This window comes from Zootoca vivipara, chromosome Z1, assembly GCF_965207765.1.
Source record: "Zootoca vivipara chromosome Z1, rZooViv2.hap1.1, whole genome shotgun sequence".
NCBI lineage: Eukaryota > Metazoa > Chordata > Lepidosauria > Squamata > Lacertidae > Zootoca > Zootoca vivipara.
Window position 1 is genome coordinate 62,753,642 of NC_142583.1, and position 23,805 is coordinate 62,777,446.

The 23,805-nt window shown below is 44.3% G+C and overlaps 2 protein-coding genes across 11 annotated transcripts in view; both read left to right on the top strand.

Annotated features, from left to right (window-relative positions):
- Positions 1-519: 519 nt before the first annotated feature.
- HNRNPDL (heterogeneous nuclear ribonucleoprotein D like) lies at positions 520-7,352 on the top strand. 8 transcript variants are annotated; one of them, XR_004692388.3, is made up of 9 exons: positions 520-778; positions 3,254-3,422; positions 3,523-3,684; positions 4,817-4,948; positions 5,051-5,165; positions 5,419-5,586; positions 5,820-5,912; positions 6,297-6,401; positions 7,086-7,352. XR_004692388.3 is itself a non-coding variant. In XM_035111751.3 (8 exons), exons 1-7 carry the CDS (start codon positions 639-641, stop codon positions 5,888-5,890), a joined length of 957 nt encoding a protein of 318 aa, XP_034967642.1. In that variant the 5' UTR covers positions 520-638; the 3' UTR covers positions 5,891-5,912; positions 7,086-7,352. The 8 variants fall into 8 exon arrangements, 4 of the variants coding, with proteins under 4 accessions (XP_034967642.1, XP_034967645.1, XP_034967646.1 ...); XR_015947802.1 differs by having other exon boundaries at positions 7,090-7,352; XR_015947803.1 differs by having other exon boundaries at positions 520-757.
- Positions 7,353-12,654: 5,302 nt separating this feature from the next.
- The window catches only part of HNRNPD (heterogeneous nuclear ribonucleoprotein D), a 15,190-nt gene continuing 4,039 nt past the window's right edge, over positions 12,655-23,805 (top strand). For all 3 annotated transcript variants that reach the window (XR_004692406.3, XM_035112199.3, XM_035112200.3), the window contains exons 1-4: positions 12,655-13,076; positions 19,740-19,908; positions 20,027-20,188; positions 22,193-22,324. Coding sequence is in view for 2 of the 3 variants with exons in the window: in XM_035112199.3 (XP_034968090.2) it covers positions 12,880-13,076; positions 19,740-19,908; positions 20,027-20,188; positions 22,193-22,324 (660 nt within the window). In the remaining variant the exon portion in view is untranslated. The remainder of the gene's footprint in view (positions 13,077-19,739; positions 19,909-20,026; positions 20,189-22,192; positions 22,325-23,805) is intronic.

Here is a 23,805-nt window from a genome sequence, read left to right on the forward strand (position 1 = left end):
CATGAAAGAAAGAGAAAGGCACTCTGCACCTGCTCAGGAGCCACGTTTCACTTCATCCGCTTTATGAAAAGCGATGGCAGATGCAGTTCCCTTAGCGCCAACAAAGCCCTGAATCCACCATCATTGCCTTCTGAATAAATAGACTTAGCATTACAACCGCAGCTTATTATTTTTTTAGGACCCGTCTTATTTTGTTGCTTTGAACCGTTTTCAAATGTTTTTGCTTTAAATGTTGCAGCCTTCGGGCGAAGGGCGGGTAATAAATGATGATAATAATGTTGGGAAACGAGACCCACTGAATGCAAACGGGTCCTTTTCTACGCAAACGTGTGGAGTCCCTGGTGGAAGAAACCGAAAGGCCACGCAGGCTCACTCCTCGGCCATTGCCCTTCCGCCACTGGAGCGCTCTTTTACTACAGGAAATCCCTCCGCCCTCCTTCTCCTCCGCGCCTGCGCCTGCGGACGGCGCCGATTGGGCGAGAGAGGCCGTATATAAACGCGGCGCAGGCTCTGCCCGGATCTCTTGTTACGGCCGCCATTTTAATACTCTGCTCGGCTTCGCTCGCTTGTCCCTTCTCTCGTCTTGTTTGTGTGTTTGTGTGTGTGTTGTGCGCGCTTCTTCTCGGCCCTTCTTGGCCATGGAGGACAACACCGACTACGGCAGCAGCAACAACAACAACGCGGGCTCTGGCGCCGGCGGGGACGACTTCGCCGAGGGCTCCAAGATCAACGCCAGCAAGAACCAGCAAGATGACGGGTACGAAGGGCGGACGAGCAGGTGGAGGAAACGAGCCTCGCGGCGTGGCGAGGGGAGGGGGGAAGGAAAAGAGGGCGCCATTTTGTCCTGTAGGAAAAGTAAATGGCGGGAAGGAGGGAGAGAGGAGGGGGGGCTGTAGCGGCTTGGCCACGTGACTAGGCCGTTCGCACGCGAGAGCCGCTTCCCCGGGCCCTTTTGTGTGTTCTTCGCTCCGCCCCCCACCCGCTCGCGCTCTCAGCCTCCGTTTCCAACTGGGCGGAGCCGGGAAGGTGCCCGTTAAGGCGCCGTGACGCAAGCGGCAGCCTATGGGGGAGCCCGGTGGGCGGGCTCAAGCAAAGCGGACGCCGCCGCCCGCCGCGTGCGCAGTGGGAACCGGGGAAGAGGCGGTGGCTGAGTAGTAAGGGGCGCCTGTTTTGCGTCCCAGGTTCGATCCCCAGCGGGGCTGGGGAGAGACTCCCTGCTCTGCAGCCCTGGACAGCCGCTGCCGGCCAGTGTAGGCTTCGTTGTGGGTCAGGCTCTCAAGGCATCTTTCTGGGTTCTGGGCGCACTTTCTCCCTGCCGAGGCTGTGCTCATCACAGGATTGCTACGCTAGTTCATTTTGCTTCACTTACTGCGTTTCGGCCCCAACGGCCCCCCCCCAGGCACTCGTGGTCCTGCTTGCCCTTACATTTCGTTTAATCTCCACAACAACAACCCTGTGAGGTAGGTTAGGGTGAGAGAGCAAGTGGCCGACTGGGGATTGGAACCCTCCCAGGCCCCGGTCCTGTGTTTCTCAAACTTGGGTCTCTGGATATTGTTGAACTACAACTCCCATCGTCCCTAGCTAGCAGGACCAGTGGTCAGGGATGGTAGGTCTTCCAGCTATTGTTGGACTATAACTCCCAAGTCTTGGAAACATAGCCCTATTCCCAACAATCCTAATTGCTGCATTTGCCTGGCTCTCATGCAACATGGAGACTCACTCTTGGATGTAGCTGTCTTCTTCTTTGGTGACCACTTGTAACCGAGTAAGTTTGTCTTGCATGAATATGATCTTAACGGTGTGTCTGACTGTGGAGGCCAGTTCTGGATCCACACATCCTTCCACAGTGGGGTCATAGGTTTCAGGTGGGAGTTGATCACAGTGAGGATTTGCCAAACTGCCTTCCTGTTAGCACATTTCTCCCTTATTCTCCCTTTCTGAGTTTGTGCTTCTTCAAAGTCCATGATGCCTTTTGTAAAGGCTGTTCTCCAGTTGGAGCATTCACAGGCCAGTGATTCTCAGTTGTTGGTGTTTACACTACATTTTTTAAAGATTTCCCTTGAGAGCGTCTTTAAACCTCTTTTGTTGTACGATCCTTCTGAAGATGCTGAATTGCAATTCTCACTATTCCTGGGTGTTTGGCCAGTTCTCTAAGGCCTTATCCCAGCCACCTACAATATGAAATCCCCATTGACCTACCTTTCATGGCTGTTGAGATTGAGAGCATGGTTAGTTATCTGCACTTTCATGTTATCCTGTATTTCGAGTGTTCTTGAAGTATATCATCCTTGCAGGACTATTCAAAGCTGATAGTTGTTCTTACTTATTATGCATGTTTCCTACTTCCAGGGAAGGGTGTCTTAACTGATATCATTCTTTCTGTCCTGATTCCATTCTAACCTCAAGATAGGATGAGTTGTTAATCAAATATGTATCTTTCATTCCTGTTGCAAAGTCTTAAATCAGGATAGATTGTGTTTGCCTGCAAATAACATCCAATCCAAATACTTTTACTTGGAAGTAAGTCCCATTTAAACAAAATAAGCTTCCCACTAAGCATGGCTAATATTTTCTTTGCATGGCTGAAAGTGTAATAGGGTTTCTATCTTCATAGGCATGTATTTTAAACCATATATACATTTGCTGTTGTGTAGAGGCATTAGAATTTACAAGAGTTGTCATAATCACAGAATAGACACATATTGTGTTCTGCTTCATGAAAATGTTAACCTATACTTAGTTACTCTTGTATTTGGGCTTTTTGAGGTTAAAATACTTACTTCCCCAAATATTGGAAAATAAAGATAACATTGTAGATCAACATTGAGGACTTTATGCCCAGTTTTTCCCATGGTAGGGATAAGAGATAGGACTTTCATATAAAAAAATCAAGCACCGTTACAGTCACCTTTGCTTACAGTTTGAACCACATATGTGGGACAGATCAGTAGAACTGTGTTCTGAAGGACCCCCTCCCCACAAAAATGAGGTTTTGGATTTTTCTTACTAACTTGTGGCTGTACGTCAAGTGTGACATGTTTTAGTTTTTCTAATTTATGTGGAATACAATAGAGTTGGGGCAATCAAGCATAGTTGTCTATCTTGCTTAATAATTTGGTTCTGTATTGGTTTAGTGTAATTGCCTTACTTTAAATTTATTAGCTACCTTGCACATGGAAAGTCAAAACATACATTAAATACATAATGTTTTGGGAAGGTATAATTTAATCAAATCTCTGTTCTTTCATTGCAGTAAAATGTTCATTGGAGGCCTAAGCTGGGATACGAGCAAAAAAGATTTGACAGAGTATTTGTCTCGCTTTGGAGAAGTGGTGGACTGCACAATTAAAACAGATCCTGTCACAGGGAGGTCTAGAGGCTTTGGCTTTGTGCTTTTCAAAGATGCTGCCAGTGTTGAGAAGGTATGTAAGTTTTGGTGTTAAATGGCCATAAGCAGCATCTCTGAATACTTGTGAAGTATTTTCATTTTCTGAGTCTGAATTTGAACTCGTGTATTTTTAGGTTTTGGAACTGAAGGAACACAAATTGGATGGCAAGTTAATAGATCCCAAAAGGGCAAAAGCTTTAAAGGGGAAAGAGCCACCCAAAAAAGTGTTTGTTGGTGGACTGAGTCCAGATACATCTGAAGAGCAAATAAAGGAATATTTTGGTGGCTTTGGAGAGGTATAATCTTTGTTGTTGTCTTTGTCTAGCATTATTTTTTGTGCCTACAGTTGAGGGGTATTGTGTGGCATACTTACTGGTAAAACATTGCTTGTTCTAAATTGTACAAGAAGCCTGCAACTTGTGCACATTTAACTTGTGTGAATTCAGCTTGGCAAAATTTTAAAAGGGTTTGGCATCCAGTAAAAAAAGATGTGGCAATCTCATCCACCGTTGCACCCAATGTGTTTTGACTGTAATTTTGGCTTTAGGCACGATTCCCAAAAGTTGTGGGCTTACTGTAATATTGTAGCTTTGAATGACACTGTCTGTATTTGCATACAGCAGAAATCTAGACCTTCTGAGTGAGCAGTGTTCCCTGGTCACTACTTTATATTGATCCTCTGGCACAAACAGGATCAATGAAGGAGGGAGCTTCGACATCTCATTATGTCCAAGTTAGGGATCAGAGTTTGTTGCAAGAAGCTGTGATCTGTAAAGCTGATTCAAAAGAGGCCAGAAAGTCTGGCTTATTATCTGCAGATGTGACCTTTGATTAGCTTTGATAGCTTTTCTCTTGGGGCCGTTGACTATTAGAGCTTACAGTGGGAATAAATGGGAACAATTTGAGAGTTGCGTTTACAATGGAAGTAGGGGCATGGGTTTGGATTTTTACACTATTAAGACTTTACTTGCAAGCTGTCTAAAAATATTAATTATTGGTCAGTGCACTGTAAATCATCTGGTGCTTAAGAGTAATATAAGGAAAAATATGGGCCTTGTCTCAGAATTTGTAGTCTAAATTGCATCAATGAGGTAAAAGTAAGAGGGGTGAAGGAAGACCTAAGAGGGTAATAAAGGAATGCGGGAAGAGCATTGGATGAATGTGTGTAAATGTAGCTCAAGATAGATCATAGTACAGGGGAAGGATTTGAGAGTACGTACAAGTTAGAGATTTAGTTTTAGGCATGAGGGTTTGCAAGAAAAAATGGGATGGTAGAGGTGGGAAGCTGGAAGATAGGGGCCAAGAGGATGAAGGAAGGCTGTGTTGGCTGGGACTGATGGGAGTTGTAGATCAAAACACACGGAGAGCACTAGTTTGGTGAAGGCTGACATTGGGTTAAGTTTTACAGCTTTTAACTGTGGTTTTCAGATAGAAAATATTGAGCTTCCCATGGACACGAAGACAAATGAAAGAAGGGGTTTCTGTTTCATCACATACTCAGACGAAGAACCGGTAAAGAAATTGTTGGAAAGCAGATACCATCAAATTGGTTCTGGAAAGGTATTTGCTTTGTGTTTGTCACTTGCATCTTCTCTTGCATGCAAGAGTGATGGTAGTTCAGAATGTTAAGTATTACATTTCTGCACTTTTGTTTTCATCTAGTGTGAGATAAAGGTAGCACAGCCCAAAGATGTATATAGGCAGCAACAGCAGCAACAGAAGGGAGGCAGAGGCGCTTCATCTGGTGGGCGTGGTGGTTCCAGAGGACGTGGCAGGGGTAAGTGTGCCTTAATTCTTAACTGCTGAAATCTGTCTCCAGATCTGAATCGGGAGTTGCAACTTGAGGGGGTGTCGTTGGAGTGATACTACATTGTAAGACTGAGGGCAGAGATGGTTCTACATTTTTAAAATTTGGGAGCCTTTGCAGCTGAATATTAGAGTAAAAAAAGCTTTAAATACAGCGGCTTTTAATTTTTCTCTAACATAGAAAAAAGCAGGGCTAAAGACTTCATGTCATCACTTTATTTTAGGTCAAGGCCAAAGCTGGAACCAAGGGTATAACAACTATTATGATCAAGGATATGGAAGTTACAACAGTCCTTACAGCGATCAGAGTTACAGCAGCTATGGTGGATATGATTATTCTGGGTACAACTACCCAAGTTATGGCTATGGACAGGGATATGCTGACTACAGTGGTAAGCTTCTTTTCTTTCAATATTGCCTCTAGTTTATGCTATAGATTTAGGGTGGTTTTATGGTCTTTCTCATCCTGGCATCTATGGGGCAGGAAGAGGAGGGTATTGCGGATTTTTAGTTGTAGGGGTCTGTATTGAAACTGATTCTGATAATAGTTTGGTACAGCATCTTTTGAGTATTATGTGGTTTTGAGCTGGACCTTGAAGCTGCAATTTCTCTCTCTCCTGAACAGGACAGCAAAGCACGTATGGAAAGGCATCCCGAGGTGGCGGTAATCACCAAAACAACTACCAGCCATACTAAAGGAAAACCTGGAAAGAAACAGGTGTGTATTGAGTGAAAAGTGTCACCACCCATACATCTAATCTAATTTAAAGATCAATAGACAAACAAGTATAAACCACTTTTCTTGAATAGCCTTTTTCTAAAAAAACTTTTTTAAAAAACGTGTTTTGAAATGTCTTTTTAAAACTCTTTGCTTTTAAGTGTCTATAGATCTTTAACTCTGTAAAAGGTGGTTCATCGTCCTTAGTACTTCAGAGAAACATAAGAGTTTTTCTGCTTACATTGTGTGCCAGGTGGTGTAGAGGAATAATTAAACTTAATAGAAGTGTTAACCAACAGGTAAAGTACTGAAATGGGTACAACTTAAGCAAAACAAGATTGTTGTCTTCTAACTCTGACATTATACCTTGTTTGTACCCGCCAGCGGGAACTTCATTGCAGGCCGTGTGTCACCCTGACCACGTCTATCTCTGGGGGTCGCACGTTGCAGGCAGAGCGCAAGGCATACACCAGAAAACGCTGTCCTGTGGTATGGTCTCTTCCAACTTCATGTACCCAGCGTAAAGATTAAAGTGGAAAACTTCAGACTTTGGCTTCTTTTTAAAAATCTTTGAAGATTTAAGTGTCTTAACTTAAAATGGTTTTTTACAGGAGTTAAAGTGCATAAATGCCTTTACAGCTTAATCATTTTTGGTCTTCTGTTTAGTGTTGTATATCAATTGTGGAACCTCGTTTTAAGTGTTCGTTCTTTAAGATTTAATGCTTGCTTTTTTCTTTTATAGCTATTAGTGAATTCTACAAACCTAAACGAACTTTTAAATCTGGAAACATTAAAGATCATATGCAGATGGCAGTTTCTATTTAATCACCTGGCTAACAATAATTTTCCTTGTATTGCCACTTTCTCTTTCCTGCTAGCAGTTGAAGCCGTGAAAGGCTCTTCTACAGCTTGGTTTCTAGTAAACCAAGAACTTCCTTGCTGAGTTTCTACAGTTCTTTGACATAGCTCCATCATTTGAGCTGAACTGGGACGCCTGGGCATGTAAAGTGCAATTGGGTCATCAGAAATATTTCATGTTGACAGAGATGCATATGATCTTTAACAGTGAAGCGAGGAATAAATAGAGGACTTAAAGCAGTTCATGAAAATGGACCTTTTAAAAAGAATGTAAATGTTGCACTAGTCTCATAATGTTTTTTGTCTTGGTTGTAGGTAGATTCTACAGCAAAGCCATCTTGCAGAGCATCAGGACTGACTGGAGGGTGGTCTTCGTGACATGAGATTATTTTGTAAAAGACTTTTAGTGTATGACACAACAGTGTCCATCTGTACATAGCGGCCGAATAGTTTTCTTTATGGTTTTTACTTTTTGTCCTTTTGTCATCTGTGTTATGATGCCAATGTGGTTCTTGTGTTTATACAATTTTTATTTGTATTTCTTTGTTGAATGACTCAAATAAAAATGCTTACCTTCTGTGAGTGCTGTCTTCAGCATTTTGAGAATACCATGATGGTTGTATCAAGCTCAAGAATACCATTTGAGCAATATTGCAACATGTTAAACCCACACAGTGTGTGCTAGAGAAATGCAAGGGTATGTGTGGGGGTATGTGTGTATCAACTGTATTCCATGCTGTACTGCAACATGATTCTATCACTGATGTTTTCATTTAAAAAAATGAAGAGACTTTATTGATTATAGAAGCAAGTGTGACCTTTTATGTTGATCTATACCCCCTAATCTTTGTATGATGCAGCTGCTTGGAGGAAAGTCGTCACTTTTCTTTGAAAAACACTGAACAGAGACTGAAACATATACAGTAGGTCTACTGAAAATTGTTGGCTGGTCGTTTGGGAGTTTTTTTAAAAAACCATTTGCATTGTAATTAAGTTCTGCAACTTAAGGTGTTTTTATTACTAAGGAAGACAAAATGCTGTTTCATTAAAACACAACAAATTGTTCTAATCAAAAGTTGTAAGTACTCGGAGGGGCGTTTGTCCATTGCTCATGCTTTGACTTGGCAGGTGCAGCCAATACAGTCTAGTCTGCTGCTGATAAACACAGTGGGATGATGCAGTGTGTCTACTTAGCCTTAGTTATGATAATGACAATCACGGGCATAAAAACTAGGGCTTTCAAATGGAATGTAAGAACTTGGTGTGATCTTTGGAAAACTAAAGGTATGAATAGTGTGTAGTCTCTACATCCCCCTGAGCTTTGTTGTAAACAAGTAGGCTGTGTCTGAGCATTTCTACAGCCCAGTGACCTTAACAGTAAAAGGAATCTAAGATAGAAATGGAAATGAGTGCTAAGCAGCAGGAAAAGCAAACCCTATGAAAATAATCAGTGCCTGGGGAGTTTACTCCATGAGTACTTGGCCTTTCATTATTGTTCCCTTATCTAGTAATGTATGGTATTTGGGGATGTGGCTTTTTCAGTGCTGCATTCTTTCTATATTAAAGAATAAAAACAATAGTTTGGGTTTTATGAGGCAAGAGGCTCTTTTTCTCATTGCTACCAATCAAACTGTCAAGTGATCTCCCCTTACCCTAATGTTGAGTGGTCACTAAGAAGGACCTCTGACCATGATAGTAATTGAGTGATTTATATAATGGTGCACATAGTTTCATTGTCAGTATGCAATACAGTACATGTAATCTGAGGGAATCCTACTTCCCCACCCTTTTTTGCATTTAAAAACTTTGCCATGTCCTGCTGCTCATCCTTAAAAGTTCCCACCAGTTCTTTCAAGAGAGCCACCCAGTTCGCTTCTCTGCTCCTCCACATGCAGCTGCTGGGTGACCTTCGGCTAGTCCAGTGATGTTGAACCTATGACACGTGTGTCAGACGTGACACGCAGAGCCCTCACTGCTGGCACGCACCCCATTGGCCCATTGGCCCTGTTTTCCCCCATTTGTTCTCCCACTCCTCCAGATTGTCTCTGCTACAGCCTGTCTCCGCTGTTGCTGGTAGCCAGAGATTGGTTTTTTAACCCGTTCTGTGCTGGGTTTTTTGGTACTTTGGCAAAACTGTCGGTGCTGCGTGTTAGTTCCAGCGAAGGTATTCGTCATTTATTTCTCTTCTCTTTCACCCCCCAAAAACGCAGCAGCTTTGGGGCATCCCCCCAAAAGCAAAGCAATTTTTGCACCCCCCAAAAAAGCTCAACAAACTCCCCCCAAAAAGCTCAACAACTCTGGGCACTTTGTGATAAATAAGCGGTTTTTGGTTTGGTTTGGTTAAATTGTTTTTGGTTTATTGAATAAAAATAGTTTTTGGTTTATTGAATACAGTTATAACAATTATACATTTTTGTTTTTTAAACTATAAATATCGCAAAATTATGGTTTTTTTTCTTGAAGTGACACACCACCCGAGTTAAGCTCTGTTTTGGGGGAATTTTGACACACCAAGCTCAAAAGGTTGCCCATCACTGGGCTAGTCACACTTCTCTGAAGTTTCAGCCTCACCTCAGAGAGGGTTTGTTGTTGGGGAGGAAGGGAAAGGAGATTGTTAGCCACTTTGAGACTTGTTTAGTCGTGTCCGACTCTTTGTGACCCCATGGCCCATAGCACGCCAGGCACTCCTGTCTTCCACTGCCTCCTGCAGTTTGGTCAGACTCCTGTTCGTAGCTTCGAGAACACTGTCCAACCATCTCGTCCTCTGTCGTCCCCTTCTCCTAGTGCCCTCCATCTTTCCCAACATCAGGGTCTTTTCCAGGGAGTCTTCTCTTCTCATGAGGTGGCCAAAGTATTGGAGCCTCAGCTTCACGATCTGTCCTCCCAGGGAGCACTCGGGGCTGATTTGGTTTGATCTTCTTGCAGTCTATGGGACTCTCAAGAGTCTCCTCCAGCACCATAATTCAAAAGCATCAATTCTTCGGTGATCAGCCTTTATGGATATCAAGTCCAAACTTGCTTTTTTCAAAACTACAGCTTGTATTGTTAAATCTCAGGTCATCGGAACATAAGGAAGCTGCCATATGCAGTTGGACCACTTGGCTATCAAGTAATACATTTCCTGTGGTGATTTGCAGGATTTCCAGCATTTTAGATGCAGGGTCTCCTACCCCTATCTGGAAATGCCAGTGTTTTATCAAATTTCTAAACCATCCAAAGATCACAAAGCAGGTTACAATATAAAAAATACCATAGGAAAAACAATTTGCCCCCCCTAGTTTAGAAGGCTATACTGTATAGTCGTACCTTGGTTGTCCAATGTAATCTGTTCGGGAAGTCTGTTCAACTTAGGAAAATGTTGGACAATCGAGGCGCGGGTACCAATTGGCTGCAGGAGCTTCCTACATGCAGTTGGAAGCCACAAACATTTGGAACACTCACTTCTGGGTTTGTGGCGTTTGGGAACCAAAACGTTAAAGAGTCGCAAGCTGTTCGGGATCCAAGGTACGGTTGTAGATTGTTTAATTAGCTGAAGGCCTGGGAAAAGAACAATGTACAGTATTTGCCTAGTATATACACTAGGCCCTAGTGTATAAGGAGATTTAATGAGAGCTCCATAGGGCATCAGGAAGAGAGGCTGCTCTTTGAAATTGAGACCTTGAGGCAAAGCATTCTCTCTTGAGAGTTCCCCTTCATAAACTAAGGGTCTTGTATATTTTAAAGAATTAACTACAGTAGTTTAGAACTCTAGTTTCATAGAATGCAATCTTTTTCAGATTCAGTAAGTGTTAACCAGTAGGCAGGTGTGTATAATACTGGGAGGGAATTGTAAGCGGTTCAGAAAGAAAGGAAATGCAGAAGATAACAGTGTAACTACTAATTAACACCCAACTGTTCACAAGAAGCTCATAGCTGCCAAGTTTTCCCGTTTCTCGTGAGGAAGCCTATTCAGCATAATGGAATTTCCCTTAAAAAAGGGATAACTTGGCAGCTATGAAGAAGCTGTTACTGATAAATCCTGGCAGCGTTACTAAAAACGTGCGAGCCAACCCAAAAGTGACAGCACTGAACCTCATGTTAACGGTCTCCTGAAGCTCACTTGTTCCAGTATGGCAATCTGCTCTGTGCCACCTGTGAAATCCCTGTACAGTATTAAAAAATAATGCTCTGTACTATATTATTTCTATGTAAGCACTTTGCTGGCATCTATTTCTTATCCCTAAAAGAACCATGCAGATAAATCAGTATTAAGCCCCATTGATGATGGAAGATTGGCTGGGTGTGGAGCCAGGTTTAAGAGCGCCCAGCAAATAGTGTGCCTGTTTTGCATGTGAGCACAATGCCCCAGATTCACCCCCCACCCCCCGCATCTGTAGCCGAAACTGCGAATATACTGAGTCACGATCCAGGCTGCTATGCATTTTTGGAAGTTCTTAATGCAATATTGTCAGTCGTTTATTTTTCAAATGTGTACTGTAATTGCTTTCAAATTTGCACAGGGGTGGTCGTTTCAGTCTTTTGCAGCAAAAACGAAGAGCCCCCGTGGCGCCTTAAAAGGTTTATTATGGCATGGGCTTTGGCGGACTATAGTCCGCTTCATCAAGTGGATGAAAACGCTGTTTGTTTTTTTAAAAAGAGGGTATTTTGATGAATAAAAGTGTGGGGACTGAACATGTCTCTCTCACAAACCCATCTCGTGTCTTTCTCGCATCTCTCATACACAGAACTGCATGAAGTGTTATTCGTCGCTGAACGTGTTATGGACGCGCGTGGGATTCTTCACAGGATCGTTCGCGTGTTAAACGCGGGCGGAAAATTGCAAACACAATACAGTAAATGCAATAGTAAACGGCAGTCCTGGTCGTGCAGGTAGCACAAGATCCGGCGCGGAAAGTCCGTTTAGGCGCACAGCCGGTGTTGCGTTCATAATCCAGGACAGCCTTTTTTTTTAAAGTACTTTTTATTAATTTTTCATTAATAACAGTCCAATGCACGCCACATTGATACAATACCAAATCATAATACAATCAAAAGAACCAGTTATTCGGTTCCGAATTAAACATTTTTGGAAACTTCCCGTGTTCTGATTATCAGGAGTTGATGTGATTCCTTGGTCCTGCTCCAATTTTCTTAATTAGTCCAAACACAATAGTTCCGGTCTTAATCCTTTACTTTGGCAGCCACTGGTCTAATCCAGGACAGCCTTGAGCCGCCGCCTTCCGCCCTTCCCTCTCCTCCCGCGAGGGAGTCGCGCGGCCCTTTCTTCCCTCCCGCGTCCCGCTTCCATCTCCCCGGAGCTCCGCTCCCTTTGGCCGAGACCCTCGCGGGATCTCCGGCTCCGAGATCTCCTCCTCCTTCAGAGCGCGCACGGAATGGCGGCGCTTCTGTGACAGGAATAAAGGGAGTCCCGAGTTCTTACCGTAGTTCTGTGGGAGAAATAAACCGGGTTTGTTCGTTGTGTGAGGCCTGCGATGGCGGCCGTCCTATTGTCTGCTGCTCCCTTATTACTCACTCCCCGCCCTTCCAACTATTTCAGTTTTATTTGTGCTTTTATCGTTTTGTAATATGTTTTTTTTAAAAAACTGCCCTGGGATAATATGGGGGCAGCTGAGGCAATCCTAAGGAATAATAAATAAATGCAATGACAACAAACAACACGACCGACGGGGCCGACTATAGGCTAGAGCGGCGGAGAGGCCGAAAGGAAAAGACGCCACGCCGCCAGCGACGGCCGCTCTAGCTCTCCCGTCCGTTTACGCCTCTATGGGTTTCCTCTCAAAGCGAGGGAATGCGCGCGCACGGCGTGGGGGGTGGAGGGAGGAGGAGAGAAAGAAAGAAAACTGGGGCGTCGGTCACGTGGCCGCGCCGCCGCATTCCTTCCGTCGGCCATTTTAGGTTGGGAACCATCGAGGCGGCGCCATTAAAGTGCGAGAAAGGAGGGAAACGCCAGCAGCTCGCGCACGTCGTCGCCGTCGCGCAGCGCAGCCCCTACTGACTCCCCTCCCCCCCGCGCGCCTCGCAGGATCCCGCCTTCTTCTCCCGTCCCACCACAAACCTTCGGCGACCCTCTTCTCACCCTTTTCCTCCGAGACCAGCCAGCCGAGGCACCATGTCGGAGCAGCCGGTCGCCGGAGATGCCGCTGCCGCGGAGGCTCCGGAGCAAGCCGAGCAGCTTGAAGGGGCCTCGGGCAACGGAGGCGGCGGCGGCGGCGCCGAAGGAGGTGGCGGCGGTGGAGGAGGCGGCGGCGGCACAGGAGAATCGGAGGGAGCGAAAATCGACGCGAGCAAGAACGAGGAGGATGAAGGGTAGGTGAGCGGGTGGAGGAGGAGAACGACGACGACGGGCCTCATCCCGCCTCGCGTTGACCCGGCTGCTTACTCCCGAGTCGGGAGAAACGTAACCGGCGGCATTATTTCCTAGGGGAACTTCCTTTCCCCCTCCCCAAAATTGGTTCTGCCGCCCCGCCAATAGTGCTTCGCTCCGCATCTCCCTCGCTTCCCCTCCCCCTCCCCGGGTAGTGTTAGGATGGAGATGCGCGAGTCCTCCGCGTCGTGGACGCGCATCTGGTGCTTTATCTGATGGCTTCCAAGTGTAAGCGGGCGAGCGGAGCTCCTGCGCCTTGGGGGACTTCGAGGAGCAGCTGCCTGTTGCAAGAGCGAGTTCTTCCGTTTCGCCGCCTTATTTTGCTGTGGAGCCGGAGAGGGGGCGGCGGGTTGTGCCTGTGCGCTTGTGTGTTCTTGTGTGTTTCAACGGAGCAAAATGCTTCTAACGCAGAGGGGGACTTCGGTGTGCATGGTCTGGGCGCTATAAAAATGCAGCAAAACCGCAGTCTAGAAGTGGCTGTCAAATGCAGCAGATGGCTTGTAGCCTGTCTGAATGAGCCCTGCTGTTTTGTTTTTTTGTTTTCTTTAGCCAGGCATGCGTGAAAACAAAGAGTTGTGGCCTCAGAGAGTAGACGGTCACAAGGCTCATTGTTTTCGCTGCAGATCGATCGACTTGAGCTGCTACCTGGCTAGAAATGGCGCGAGTGGAGCCCATTCTGTGCAAATTTTCAGTTGTGTATATTGTGCAAAAGACAGTCATATAAGCTCATATAAGAGCTCGATGGCACACATTCTGTAGCTCTCAAAACGAATGTGAAGCTTTCCACTGAGCCCTCTTTTGTCCGGTCATGAAACCTACTTTTTACTTGGTGGTTCCATGGCATTGTCTTTATCTGTGTCCTGTGTGAGTGGCTGCAGAGATATGTGGAAATCCTGGGTGAAGAGCCCGTCCCCCCTGTTTATAATAAGAGTATCCACTATCTGGCCGAAGGTTACATTGTCATTCAGTGGATTAGGTTGGTCACCTAAGCAGCTTTCTTACTCTGAGACTTTTACAGTGTGGAAAGGATAACACTATGTTCGCTCAACTAATGTATATTGCATGTCTTATGTAATGCATGGGAGAAAATGTTAACAGGATAGTTGAGCAGTATCCTTTTGTAGCATATACATATAAGTAATTAGCTCTGATGATAGCCATCATGCATTTGTACCTTCGAGCCTAGAGTTTTGTAATGTGGTTTACTGGGGGATGGTTTAAAGTGTTCCATTTATTAGCTTGTAAAATAAGAAGCAAAAGGTAGCCGTGTTGACCCATATGGGGGAAGAAACCTCTAAAATCCGCAGTTGGACAATATTTTTATTAGGACTAGCTAAAATGTCACAAAAATGTGGCAAGCTTTTTTGAGTTCTGGATGACTATAGCAAAACAACGTTATAGTAAAACCACAACTTAAGAGACAACCAAATATATATATCAGAACTAAGCAGCTGCCAAATACCGGTACATATTTTAAAGTGACCAACCGTAAAGCCAGATCTTTAAAACTGGGACAGAAGAAAAGCCTTAGCCAGATGCTGAAAAGACAGCAAGTTGGGTGCCAGGTGGCCTCCCTAGGGAGATTATTCCATACATAGTGTTGGGCTCAAAAATACTGCAGCTCTCCTGGCTGGGCTATGTTATTGAGATAGTGCTAGTTAAGGCATAGTAAGTGACCTAAATCACTGGGACTCAGCATGATAGTCCCTACTGCTATTTTATGTGATGATAATAATGGTCAGGGGTCCCTTTACCTTTACTAAGTTCAAATAAGGTAAAGGTAAAGGGACCCCTGACCATTAGGTCCAGTCGTGACAGACTCTGGGGTTGCGCGCTCATCTCGCATTATTGGCCGAGGGAGCCGGCGTACAGCTTCCAGGTCATGTGGCCAGCATGACAAAGCCGCTTCTGGCAAACCAGAGCAGCACATGGAAACGCCGTTTACCTTCCCGCTGTAGCGGTTCCTATTTATCTACTTGCATTTTGACGTGCTTTCGAACTGCTAGGTTGGCAGGAACTAAGTTCAAATATGAGCATGCATTTGCTATTAGCATTAAGCCTGGGCTGTTGAAGAGTGCATAGACATCGACTTTCCCTCAACTATGGAATTATAATAATAAAACATTTATTATATGCCACCAGTCTAAAACCATAATAATAATAAAAAAACATCAATCCTTAAAAACTTCCCTAAACAGGGCTGCCTTCAGATGTCTTCTAAAAGTCAGGTACCGTAGTTGTTAACCTTGACATCTGAAGGGAGGGCATTCCACAGGGAGGGGACCACTACCAAGGGGGCCCGCAGTGAGGGAACCAACAGAAGACCCTCGGAGGTGAACGTCAGTGCCCAGGCTGAGCAGTGGTAGTGGAGCTGCATGGTTAACCACTTGTCTTAAAGCTATGTCCACATAGGTTGAACCAAATACTTTCTGGGTACAGGTAGGTAGCCGTGTTGGTCTGGGTCGAAGTAAAATAAAAAAATTCCTTCAGTAGCACCTTAAAGACCAACTAAGTTTTTATTTTGGTATAAGCTTTCGTGTGCATATCTGAAGTGCATATTGTGTGCATATTTCGTGTGCATATTTGGTATCTGAAGAAGTGTGCATGCACACGAAAGCTTATACCAAAATAAAAACTTAGTTGGTCTTTAAGATGCTACTGAAGGAATTTTTTTATTTTACTTTCTGGGTAGTTGTTTTACTGCCATAATATTAAAGCAGGCTGAAGCTGACTTTTGAGCAGCTGTACATATGAGTAGTTATTTTTTTGAAAATGTGCTTTGCTCACCGTCTTTCAAAATAATTGTACCCAATATTTATGCCTCTTGCCTTCTTTGGTCCTAAAATGCTGTCTTGGCATGATTTAATTAGCAGGAATAATTTCTTCCTATACTGGTGAAATCTTTTCATTTCTGGCATTGCCTAATAGTAAAGAATGTAATATGTCTACAAGATGATCCAAGGACATTCCTGCCCTGCTAGTAAATCTTGTTTTCTGTTTGATAGGATAGCAGATGTGCAACTGGACAGCAGTTTCATTTTCTAATGAAGTGTTCTGAATCTCTGAAACTCATTTATGCTCTAAACCTGAAATGGATTAACAGTCAGAACTTCCAGGAGGGAACTCCGAAAATTGTAATACTTTTAAAGATGCTCAGTGTTAGATTCATTAGACCAGTGTTTCTCAAACTTAGGTCCCCAGCTGTTGTTGGACTACAACTCATCATCCCTGACCACTGGTCCTGCTATCTAGGAATGATGGGAGTTGTAGTCCAAAATAAGCTGGGCACCCAAGTTTGAGAAACACTGCATTAGGCATTCCATTGTCTACTACCGGTAGATTACAATTATTGGACTTCTTCCATGGAAACTGTAAGTGTTAAACCTGTAACAGTTTGCATCCCAGGTGTGGTTCTCTAATGAACCAATATCTTCAGTAAGAAGGGTGGCCTGCACCACAATATTATCAGTAAAGGCAGCTGTTCAAATAGTACATTTGAGTTGCATCTTCCACTTGGAGTGCTAAGAGCACCATAGAACTACTAACCAAACTAGTAAGTATCCAGTCACTTGCTATGTTCTTAACAATCCTGTGCAGGTGACGAGACAGGGAAGAGCTTGACAGTTCAGTGGTAAAGTTCAGTGTATCACAAATTACTGAGCATGAAAGGCCCAGTACAAAGGTTGTATACTAGCAACCTCTGTCAAATTACAGTCGAACCTCGGTTTATGAACACCTCGGTTTACGAATTTTCGGTTTACGAACGCCGCGGACCCATCTGGAACGGATTAATCCACTTTCCATTACTTTCAACGGCAAAGTTCACTTCAGTTTATGAACAGACTTCCGGAACCAATTGTGTTCATAAACCGAGGTACCACTGTATTTGCAGGACTGTAACAAATATGTGCCAAATTAGTTTTTTTTAAAATAGTTATTAAAAAGAGATTTTTTGGGGGGGGTGGTGTGTGGAGCTGGTAACTTTGTTTTCCACCTTCACTTACATACCTGTCTTCAAATTTATTTATTTTTGCATGAGCTTATCTTGAAAATAGCTTCAGGAAGCCTGCAGCTCTTATGACTTCTCTTATTGCTCTTTATTAGTGCTCAGCCTTCCGGGTGGTTTTTTTTATGTGAAAGTTGCAGCTCAAAGATGAGATGTTACTTCTAGCAGCAACCCATATTGCATCACATGGTGTGTTTCAGGCACAGTTGCTGTTATAAGGTGCAGCCTTAAGATAAGGAAGTCCCTGACTGAATGCTACGGTAGGTGGTGAAGGGACGGCCTCCTGAACATAGCTAGTACGGCCTTTTTCCAGTACAGTTACAACACTGGGAGTTGGTCAGTGGGCTGCCTCCCCTCCCTTCCCTGTTTTAGTCTCAAAACAATTTAGGCTAACCCTTTCCCCAAGCTCTGGCTTACTTGCAGTAAGTATTATTCACTGTTCATTAACCCTATCAAGCACTTTTCTGTGGGGAGTGGTGGACATGTCTCTACCTCTTTGCTCCTGGGTTGCATACATATTTGATTTGGGAGAGGCCCTGTCATCATTGGTAGCAGTGCTGTCTTATGTGAAAATCATTGTAATCACAAAACTAGTTCATACAGGACTTCTGCAGCTTTGATTGTCATTTTTTTTTGTCTTGGAGCCTGTTACATTAATCAACCTGACTAGTTTGTGCACTTCGTTGCTTTTATACCATACAAACATTCATGGGGTTGGATCATAGCTGCCAAGTTTTCCAGTTTCTCGTGAGGAAGCCTATTCAGCATAATGGAATTTCCCTTAAAAAAGGGATAACTTGGCAGCTATGGGTTGGATCCAGGCTTCCCAATAGTGGAAGGGGTTGGAGTTAACTTTACTAATTCCTCTTTTCCTTTCTGCAATTCCCACACCCTTCCCCTGAGATCTGTTCCAGAGGGAGGGGCCTCTGGAGTAGCATTGAATGTTGCTCTGGAGACTTAAGAGGGAATTGCTTAAACTTTCCTCTCCCCTTTCTCTTCCTCAAGCAGGAGCATCCATTGCAATCCACTGGGTTGCAGAAGGGCCTTGATCCAGTCCGTGGAAGTATATATATTCACTCACAAATTAGCAGAACTGGAAGTAACACATCATTAGGATTCTTGATGCTTAGTGCAGGGGTTCCCAACAAAATTTTCTCGAGGACCCCTCATCGAGCCGCTATTGTGACAAGGACCCCCATTAATTCCTAATCCTAAAATTAAAAAGTGAGAGCCAAATTAAGAGTATTTTTATATTTTATATTTATACGTTTTTTACAGTTCTTCCTCTTCATCTGTAGGCCTTTGTCATTTTAACGAACCACTTTTTAACCAACAGTCCATTTTTAACTACGCAAACTGTAGCTTCCGCGAAAACAATGCTTTGTTTACAAACACTACTGTTTTGCAAAGAGGCAGCGTGCGCCAGGGAAGAGGGAGGGGAATGGAGAAGACAGGGTACCTGCGCAGTAGCGCACAAATGAAGCCGACGCGTGCAAAGCATCTTGGGGAGGTGAGCGTTAGTAGAATGCGCGCGCTGCCTCTTTGCAAAACAGTAGTGTTTGTAAAGCGCCACCTAACGGCATACAGCAGAACTACTGCCTATCTAATTCTAGTTTGGGGCTAGACTCTGCTCATGCAGGAAGCGGCCAAAACAAAAAAATCTGTTATCATACGAAATATATTTAATATATTTTTTATTCTAATAGCATCTTGCGGACCCCTCTGGCATAGCTCGCGGACCCCTGGGGGTCCCCGGACCACCTGTTGGGAACCACTGGCTTAGTGTAAAGCTTTTATTGTTGACGTTCTGCATTTTAGGCAACTGGTTTGTGTTTGCACTAACCTATAAGAAACCCAAACAGTTCACAACAGAACAATAGAATTGGGAGCTATCATAAACCAGCCAGTTTATGTGGTTACTTCCATGCCAATTTGGCAGCGCTATATGTTTAATTAATGTTAGAAGCTATTAGAAGTACGTTGGGCTGCTGAGGTGGGTGTTACCTTGGGATATGCTGGGATGGTAAAGGGGAGTAGGGTTTTGCTTTTACCGCAACATTCTTGCTGCAATTCTGATTAGTTACAGTAGTGTATTCATCATAAAAGGGGTGTGTAGCCCCTTTTCAGATGGCTTGCCAGTTGTCCCCCACACTGCTTGTACCTAGGTCTATGGGTGTGGGGTGGGAGAGAATGCCAGGTATTGTTTTGGGGCGGGTTATCTAATGGCTACAGTGGTACCTCAACTTACGAATGACTCGACAACCGAAATTTTTGACTTACGAATGGGGCAAATGGCCACACGCTTACGAATTTCTCGACATCCGAATGGAAACCGCGGTGGTTTTAGATAGTTTTTTCGACTTACGAATTTTTTGATGGGGTTGCTTCGCCTTACGAATTTTTCCATTTCCAATGCATTCCTATGGGAAATCATGTTTCCAATGGCGCTTTTCGACTTACGAATTTTCCGACCTATGAAGGTGCCTTCGGAACGGATTAAATTCGTAAGTCGAGGCACCACTATATTCACATTGCTCTGCTACTGTTCTAGCAAAGCCCATTAAAGTCTGGATATCTTAACGTTTGTTTTCTTCTGCAGGAAAATGTTTATCGGTGGCCTCAGCTGGGATACTACAAAGAAGGATCTTAAGGATTACTTCACGAAATTTGGTGAAGTTGTGGACTGCACCCTGAAGTTAGACCCAATTACAGGGCGGTCAAGAGGCTTTGGCTTTGTGCTGTTCAAGGAAGCCGAGAGCGTAGACAAGGTACGTGTTCAAGACGCGTTGTCATTGTTGCAAGGATTCAGAAAAGGTCTATGCTAGTTCTTGCCGAGTATCCATGGAAATATAAGATGCCATTTTTTATATTTTATTTTTTTTACAGGTCATGGATCAGAAAGAACACAAGCTGAATGGAAAAGTGATTGATCCCAAAAGAGCAAAAGCAATGAAAACAAAAGAGCCAGTTAAAAAGATTTTTGTTGGTGGGCTATCTCCAGATACGCCCGAGGAGAAAATAAGGGAATACTTTGGAGGTTTTGGCGAGGTAAGTCACCTGCCCTGTCTGTTCATTTTGAGTTAGTTTGGTAATTCCCCCACCTCCAGAACTGCTCAGAGTGGCTGATAGAATCTCCTGAGCAACTTTAGGGTATTTATAGCAGTGGGGAAGAGAAATAGACACTATTGGATTCCACTCATACTTATTCACAACTTCCCCCAAAATGTTTTTTGGAAAACAGTTTACAGTCGTACCTCGGGTTGCGAACACCTCGGGTTACGAACTGCGCAACCCTGGAAGTGTTTTTGCCGCGCGTGCGCAGAAGCGGTGCGCTTTGCGCATGCGCAAAACGGCGGTTCGGGCCTTTTTTGGGTTACGAACTTTTCGGGTTACGAACTGCGACCCGGAACGGATCGCGTTCGTAACCCGAGGTACCACTGTACTGACAAAAATTGGGGGGGGGGCGGGCATACATTTTTTGGGGGAGGGCATAATTATTTCATCTCTGTAGGGCTAGTTTGACCCCCTGTTCAAGCACAACCGTTGGGAATAATGAAACTCATGACAGTGCGCACACCTAGGAGATCTCTGCTTGGTATTCCTTACAGAGGCAGCTCTGAGAAAAGGTCCAGCTACCCAGTAAGAAAGCTGTCCCTTCGTGGTACTTTTAACCTCTTGTTTGCATGTAATTTTTGTTATGCTACTACACTTTTTGGTACTTTGTTGTCTCCACGTTCTTACTACCAGTTTCTGTCCTGGCCTCAGTTTGAGGACATAGACATTTAGTTCATCCCTAAGAACTATCCTAAACCAGTTGCTTATTGGGTCCTATTAACTTCCCCCTACAAATCAGTTTAAAAGCTGTGTTGTGATGTTCTGGATTGTTACAGTTGTATTGGGGCTAATTTGTTTCCAGCAGTAGGGTAATGCCAGCTTCACTGAAATCAATGGGAGGTTTGCCCTGAGTTTAGCAGGATGTGGAGTGCACTGTTTATTATGGTTTCAGAACAAAACCATAGCCTAATTGACCCAGCCAATAAAAGTTCAAATTAAATATTAGAGTAGTGATATCCTTAAGACAATCTGGTTGAAATTTTTCAGTTGCAGGCCAATTTCTTTTGAGAGCCTGAGATTTGATATGTATTCAAAATTCTACTGAGGTATGTTATACTCATGCAGGCATTTTTCTCTAATGGTTAAATTGGCTCTGAACAATTTAATGCTTCTGCAATTAGCATAGTTTTCTTTCACTAATTTAGTAATCCATGGTAGGGCGGGGTTACCTCTGGGCACTTTCCTGGATGCAGAGGCTTATTTCAAACATTGCAGCAAACCATGAACAAGGAAGCTTACTGTGACTTAGTTTGATGTGTGAATGGACAAATCATAGTCATACACTCTGAAGGCCATTTTGCCCAGAGACTTGGGTCTTGAGCAGGAAAATGGCTGTAAAAATGGCTTCCCTCTACTTCAGTTCAGACTATGGCAGGGTTCCCAAACTACGGTCTGGGGGCCAGATACGGCCCACGCGAGCCAATTGTGCGACCCCCGCCGACCGCTCTTACTGGCGCGTCGTGGTGCGGTTGCCCATCTCCAGGTTGGCGCGGCGCCAGAAATAGCTTGTGCACATGCATGGGCCCTAGGGCGAGGGAACGCGCTCCCATACGCATGCGCACAAGCTATTTCTCGTGCCATGCCGCCCCGCCCCGGAAGTGCACCAGAAATGATGTCTGCACATGTGCAGAAGCCATTTCCAGCGCCGCACCAGAAAAAGCGAGTGCGCACACATATGGGAGCGCGTTCCCCTGCCCGGAGGAACCGGCCCGAAGCCGGGTAAGTTTGGAGACCCCTGTACGGTTTGGATTCTAAGTTATGGTTCATACAATCATTGATGGTGATGTTTGAATTTCAGCTGACTACTTGCATCCTGACTACTTCCATCCTATATTATTTTTGTTTAATATGAACTTTGAAACGAAGCTCTTTGTGTGCTTTTAGCTATAAGCTGTTCAAAATACATACTTTTGTGTGATCTGTGTACCTCTTGATCAGGTGGAATCGATAGAACTTCCCATGGACAACAAAACCAACAAGCGTCGTGGTTTTTGCTTCATTACTTTCAAAGAAGAAGATCCAGTGAAGAAAATTATGGAGAAAAAATACCACAACGTTGGTCTCAGTAAAGTATGTTTCCAGCTATGATTCCAAAGGACATCCTCTTTAGAAAGAGAATCCTGGTTTTGCTTGGTCAATAACAGCCAGTTCTTATCAAGACAGAAGAGTAGACAAGAAAACACAAAGGGAGGAGTCACTGGTGGATGTTAGGGGTGAAACATTTGTTTAAAAGCATGCATGTACCCACACAACTGTTAGAAATATTTACAACTCTTCTGTTTTGAAAAAGTACTTTGATATCGTCGCTATATACTTGATAGTGAGCTCAGTTAATCCCAAGTGCTGGTCTTTATGTAGTTGACGACACCATCCATACAGAAGGGGGGAGGTATTAGCAGGCTTGAGGTGAACCCCAAAGGCTTGCAGGAACGCACACTTCTTGTGAGAGGGAGGGGGAATCCGAAAACAGCCCAGTGAGGACTGGGCATGGGATATTGACTGTCCTGAGGCCTTTTGTAGGGCAGGGCGAAGGGTGGGACAGAACCTAGAAAACCAACTGCTTGTGACATTATGCTGGGGGTGGATAACTGTCTGTGGCCAGTGGGCCACATCTTTAATTCCCCATTTTTTGGGCCAATGTCCGTGGGTGGGCTGGGCTACCCACTTGTCAAAGTTCAAAGGGGCTACATCAAGCGCTTTGCAGTCGCACTCTCAGTGTAAGCCGTGCGTAGGCAAACTAAGGCCCGGGGGCCAGATCCGACCCAATCACCTTCTAAATCTGGCCCGTGGACGGTCCAGGAATCGGCGTGTTTTTACATTACTAGAATGTGTGATATTATTTAAAACGCATCTCTGGGTTATTTGTGAGGCATAGGAATTCATTCATTCCCCCCCCTCCCAAATATATAGTCCTGCCCCCCACAAGGTCTGAGGGACAGTGGACCGGCCCTCTGCTGAAAATTTTTGCTGACCCCTGGTGTAAGCCTATCTTCAGAGGGGTTTGTTAGTGCCTTTCAGTTCATTAGTGCTGATAGTGGGAGGTCATTTGAAGGTCCTTATTGCTCCTTCATAGCTGGGGCATGGTATCGTGAAAATGGCCTCACACGCCAAATTGGGAGGATTTAGGCCCTCGAGCCAGAGGTTCCCTACCCCTGGATTACGCCGTTCAGTGTAACATTGGAAGCATTTAAACTTCAGTTTATGCTCGGTAGTTCATAACTACCTTTGGAAACAGTTTTACCTCTTCTTAAAGAGCAATCCCTCTATTGCCAGTGACTGGTAGATAGGCTTATTTGGAGCTTGTATCTTCCTACCGGTACTAAAATGACATAGTTTTGTCACTTACCAGCAAAGTTTTGCTGGTTAAAAAGATTAAGTTAAATCTCCTGAATGTTGAGCGGCGCCTCTATACCTCTTCAAAGCTCAATTCTTACTAGTGTTTTTGTGAAAATGAAGATTTAACACTTACCGGTAACTATAATATAGCTGCAGTGTTTACCTGCTGTACTGCTGGTGCCAACTCATTCCTTAAATTGCACTGCTATTTTTGA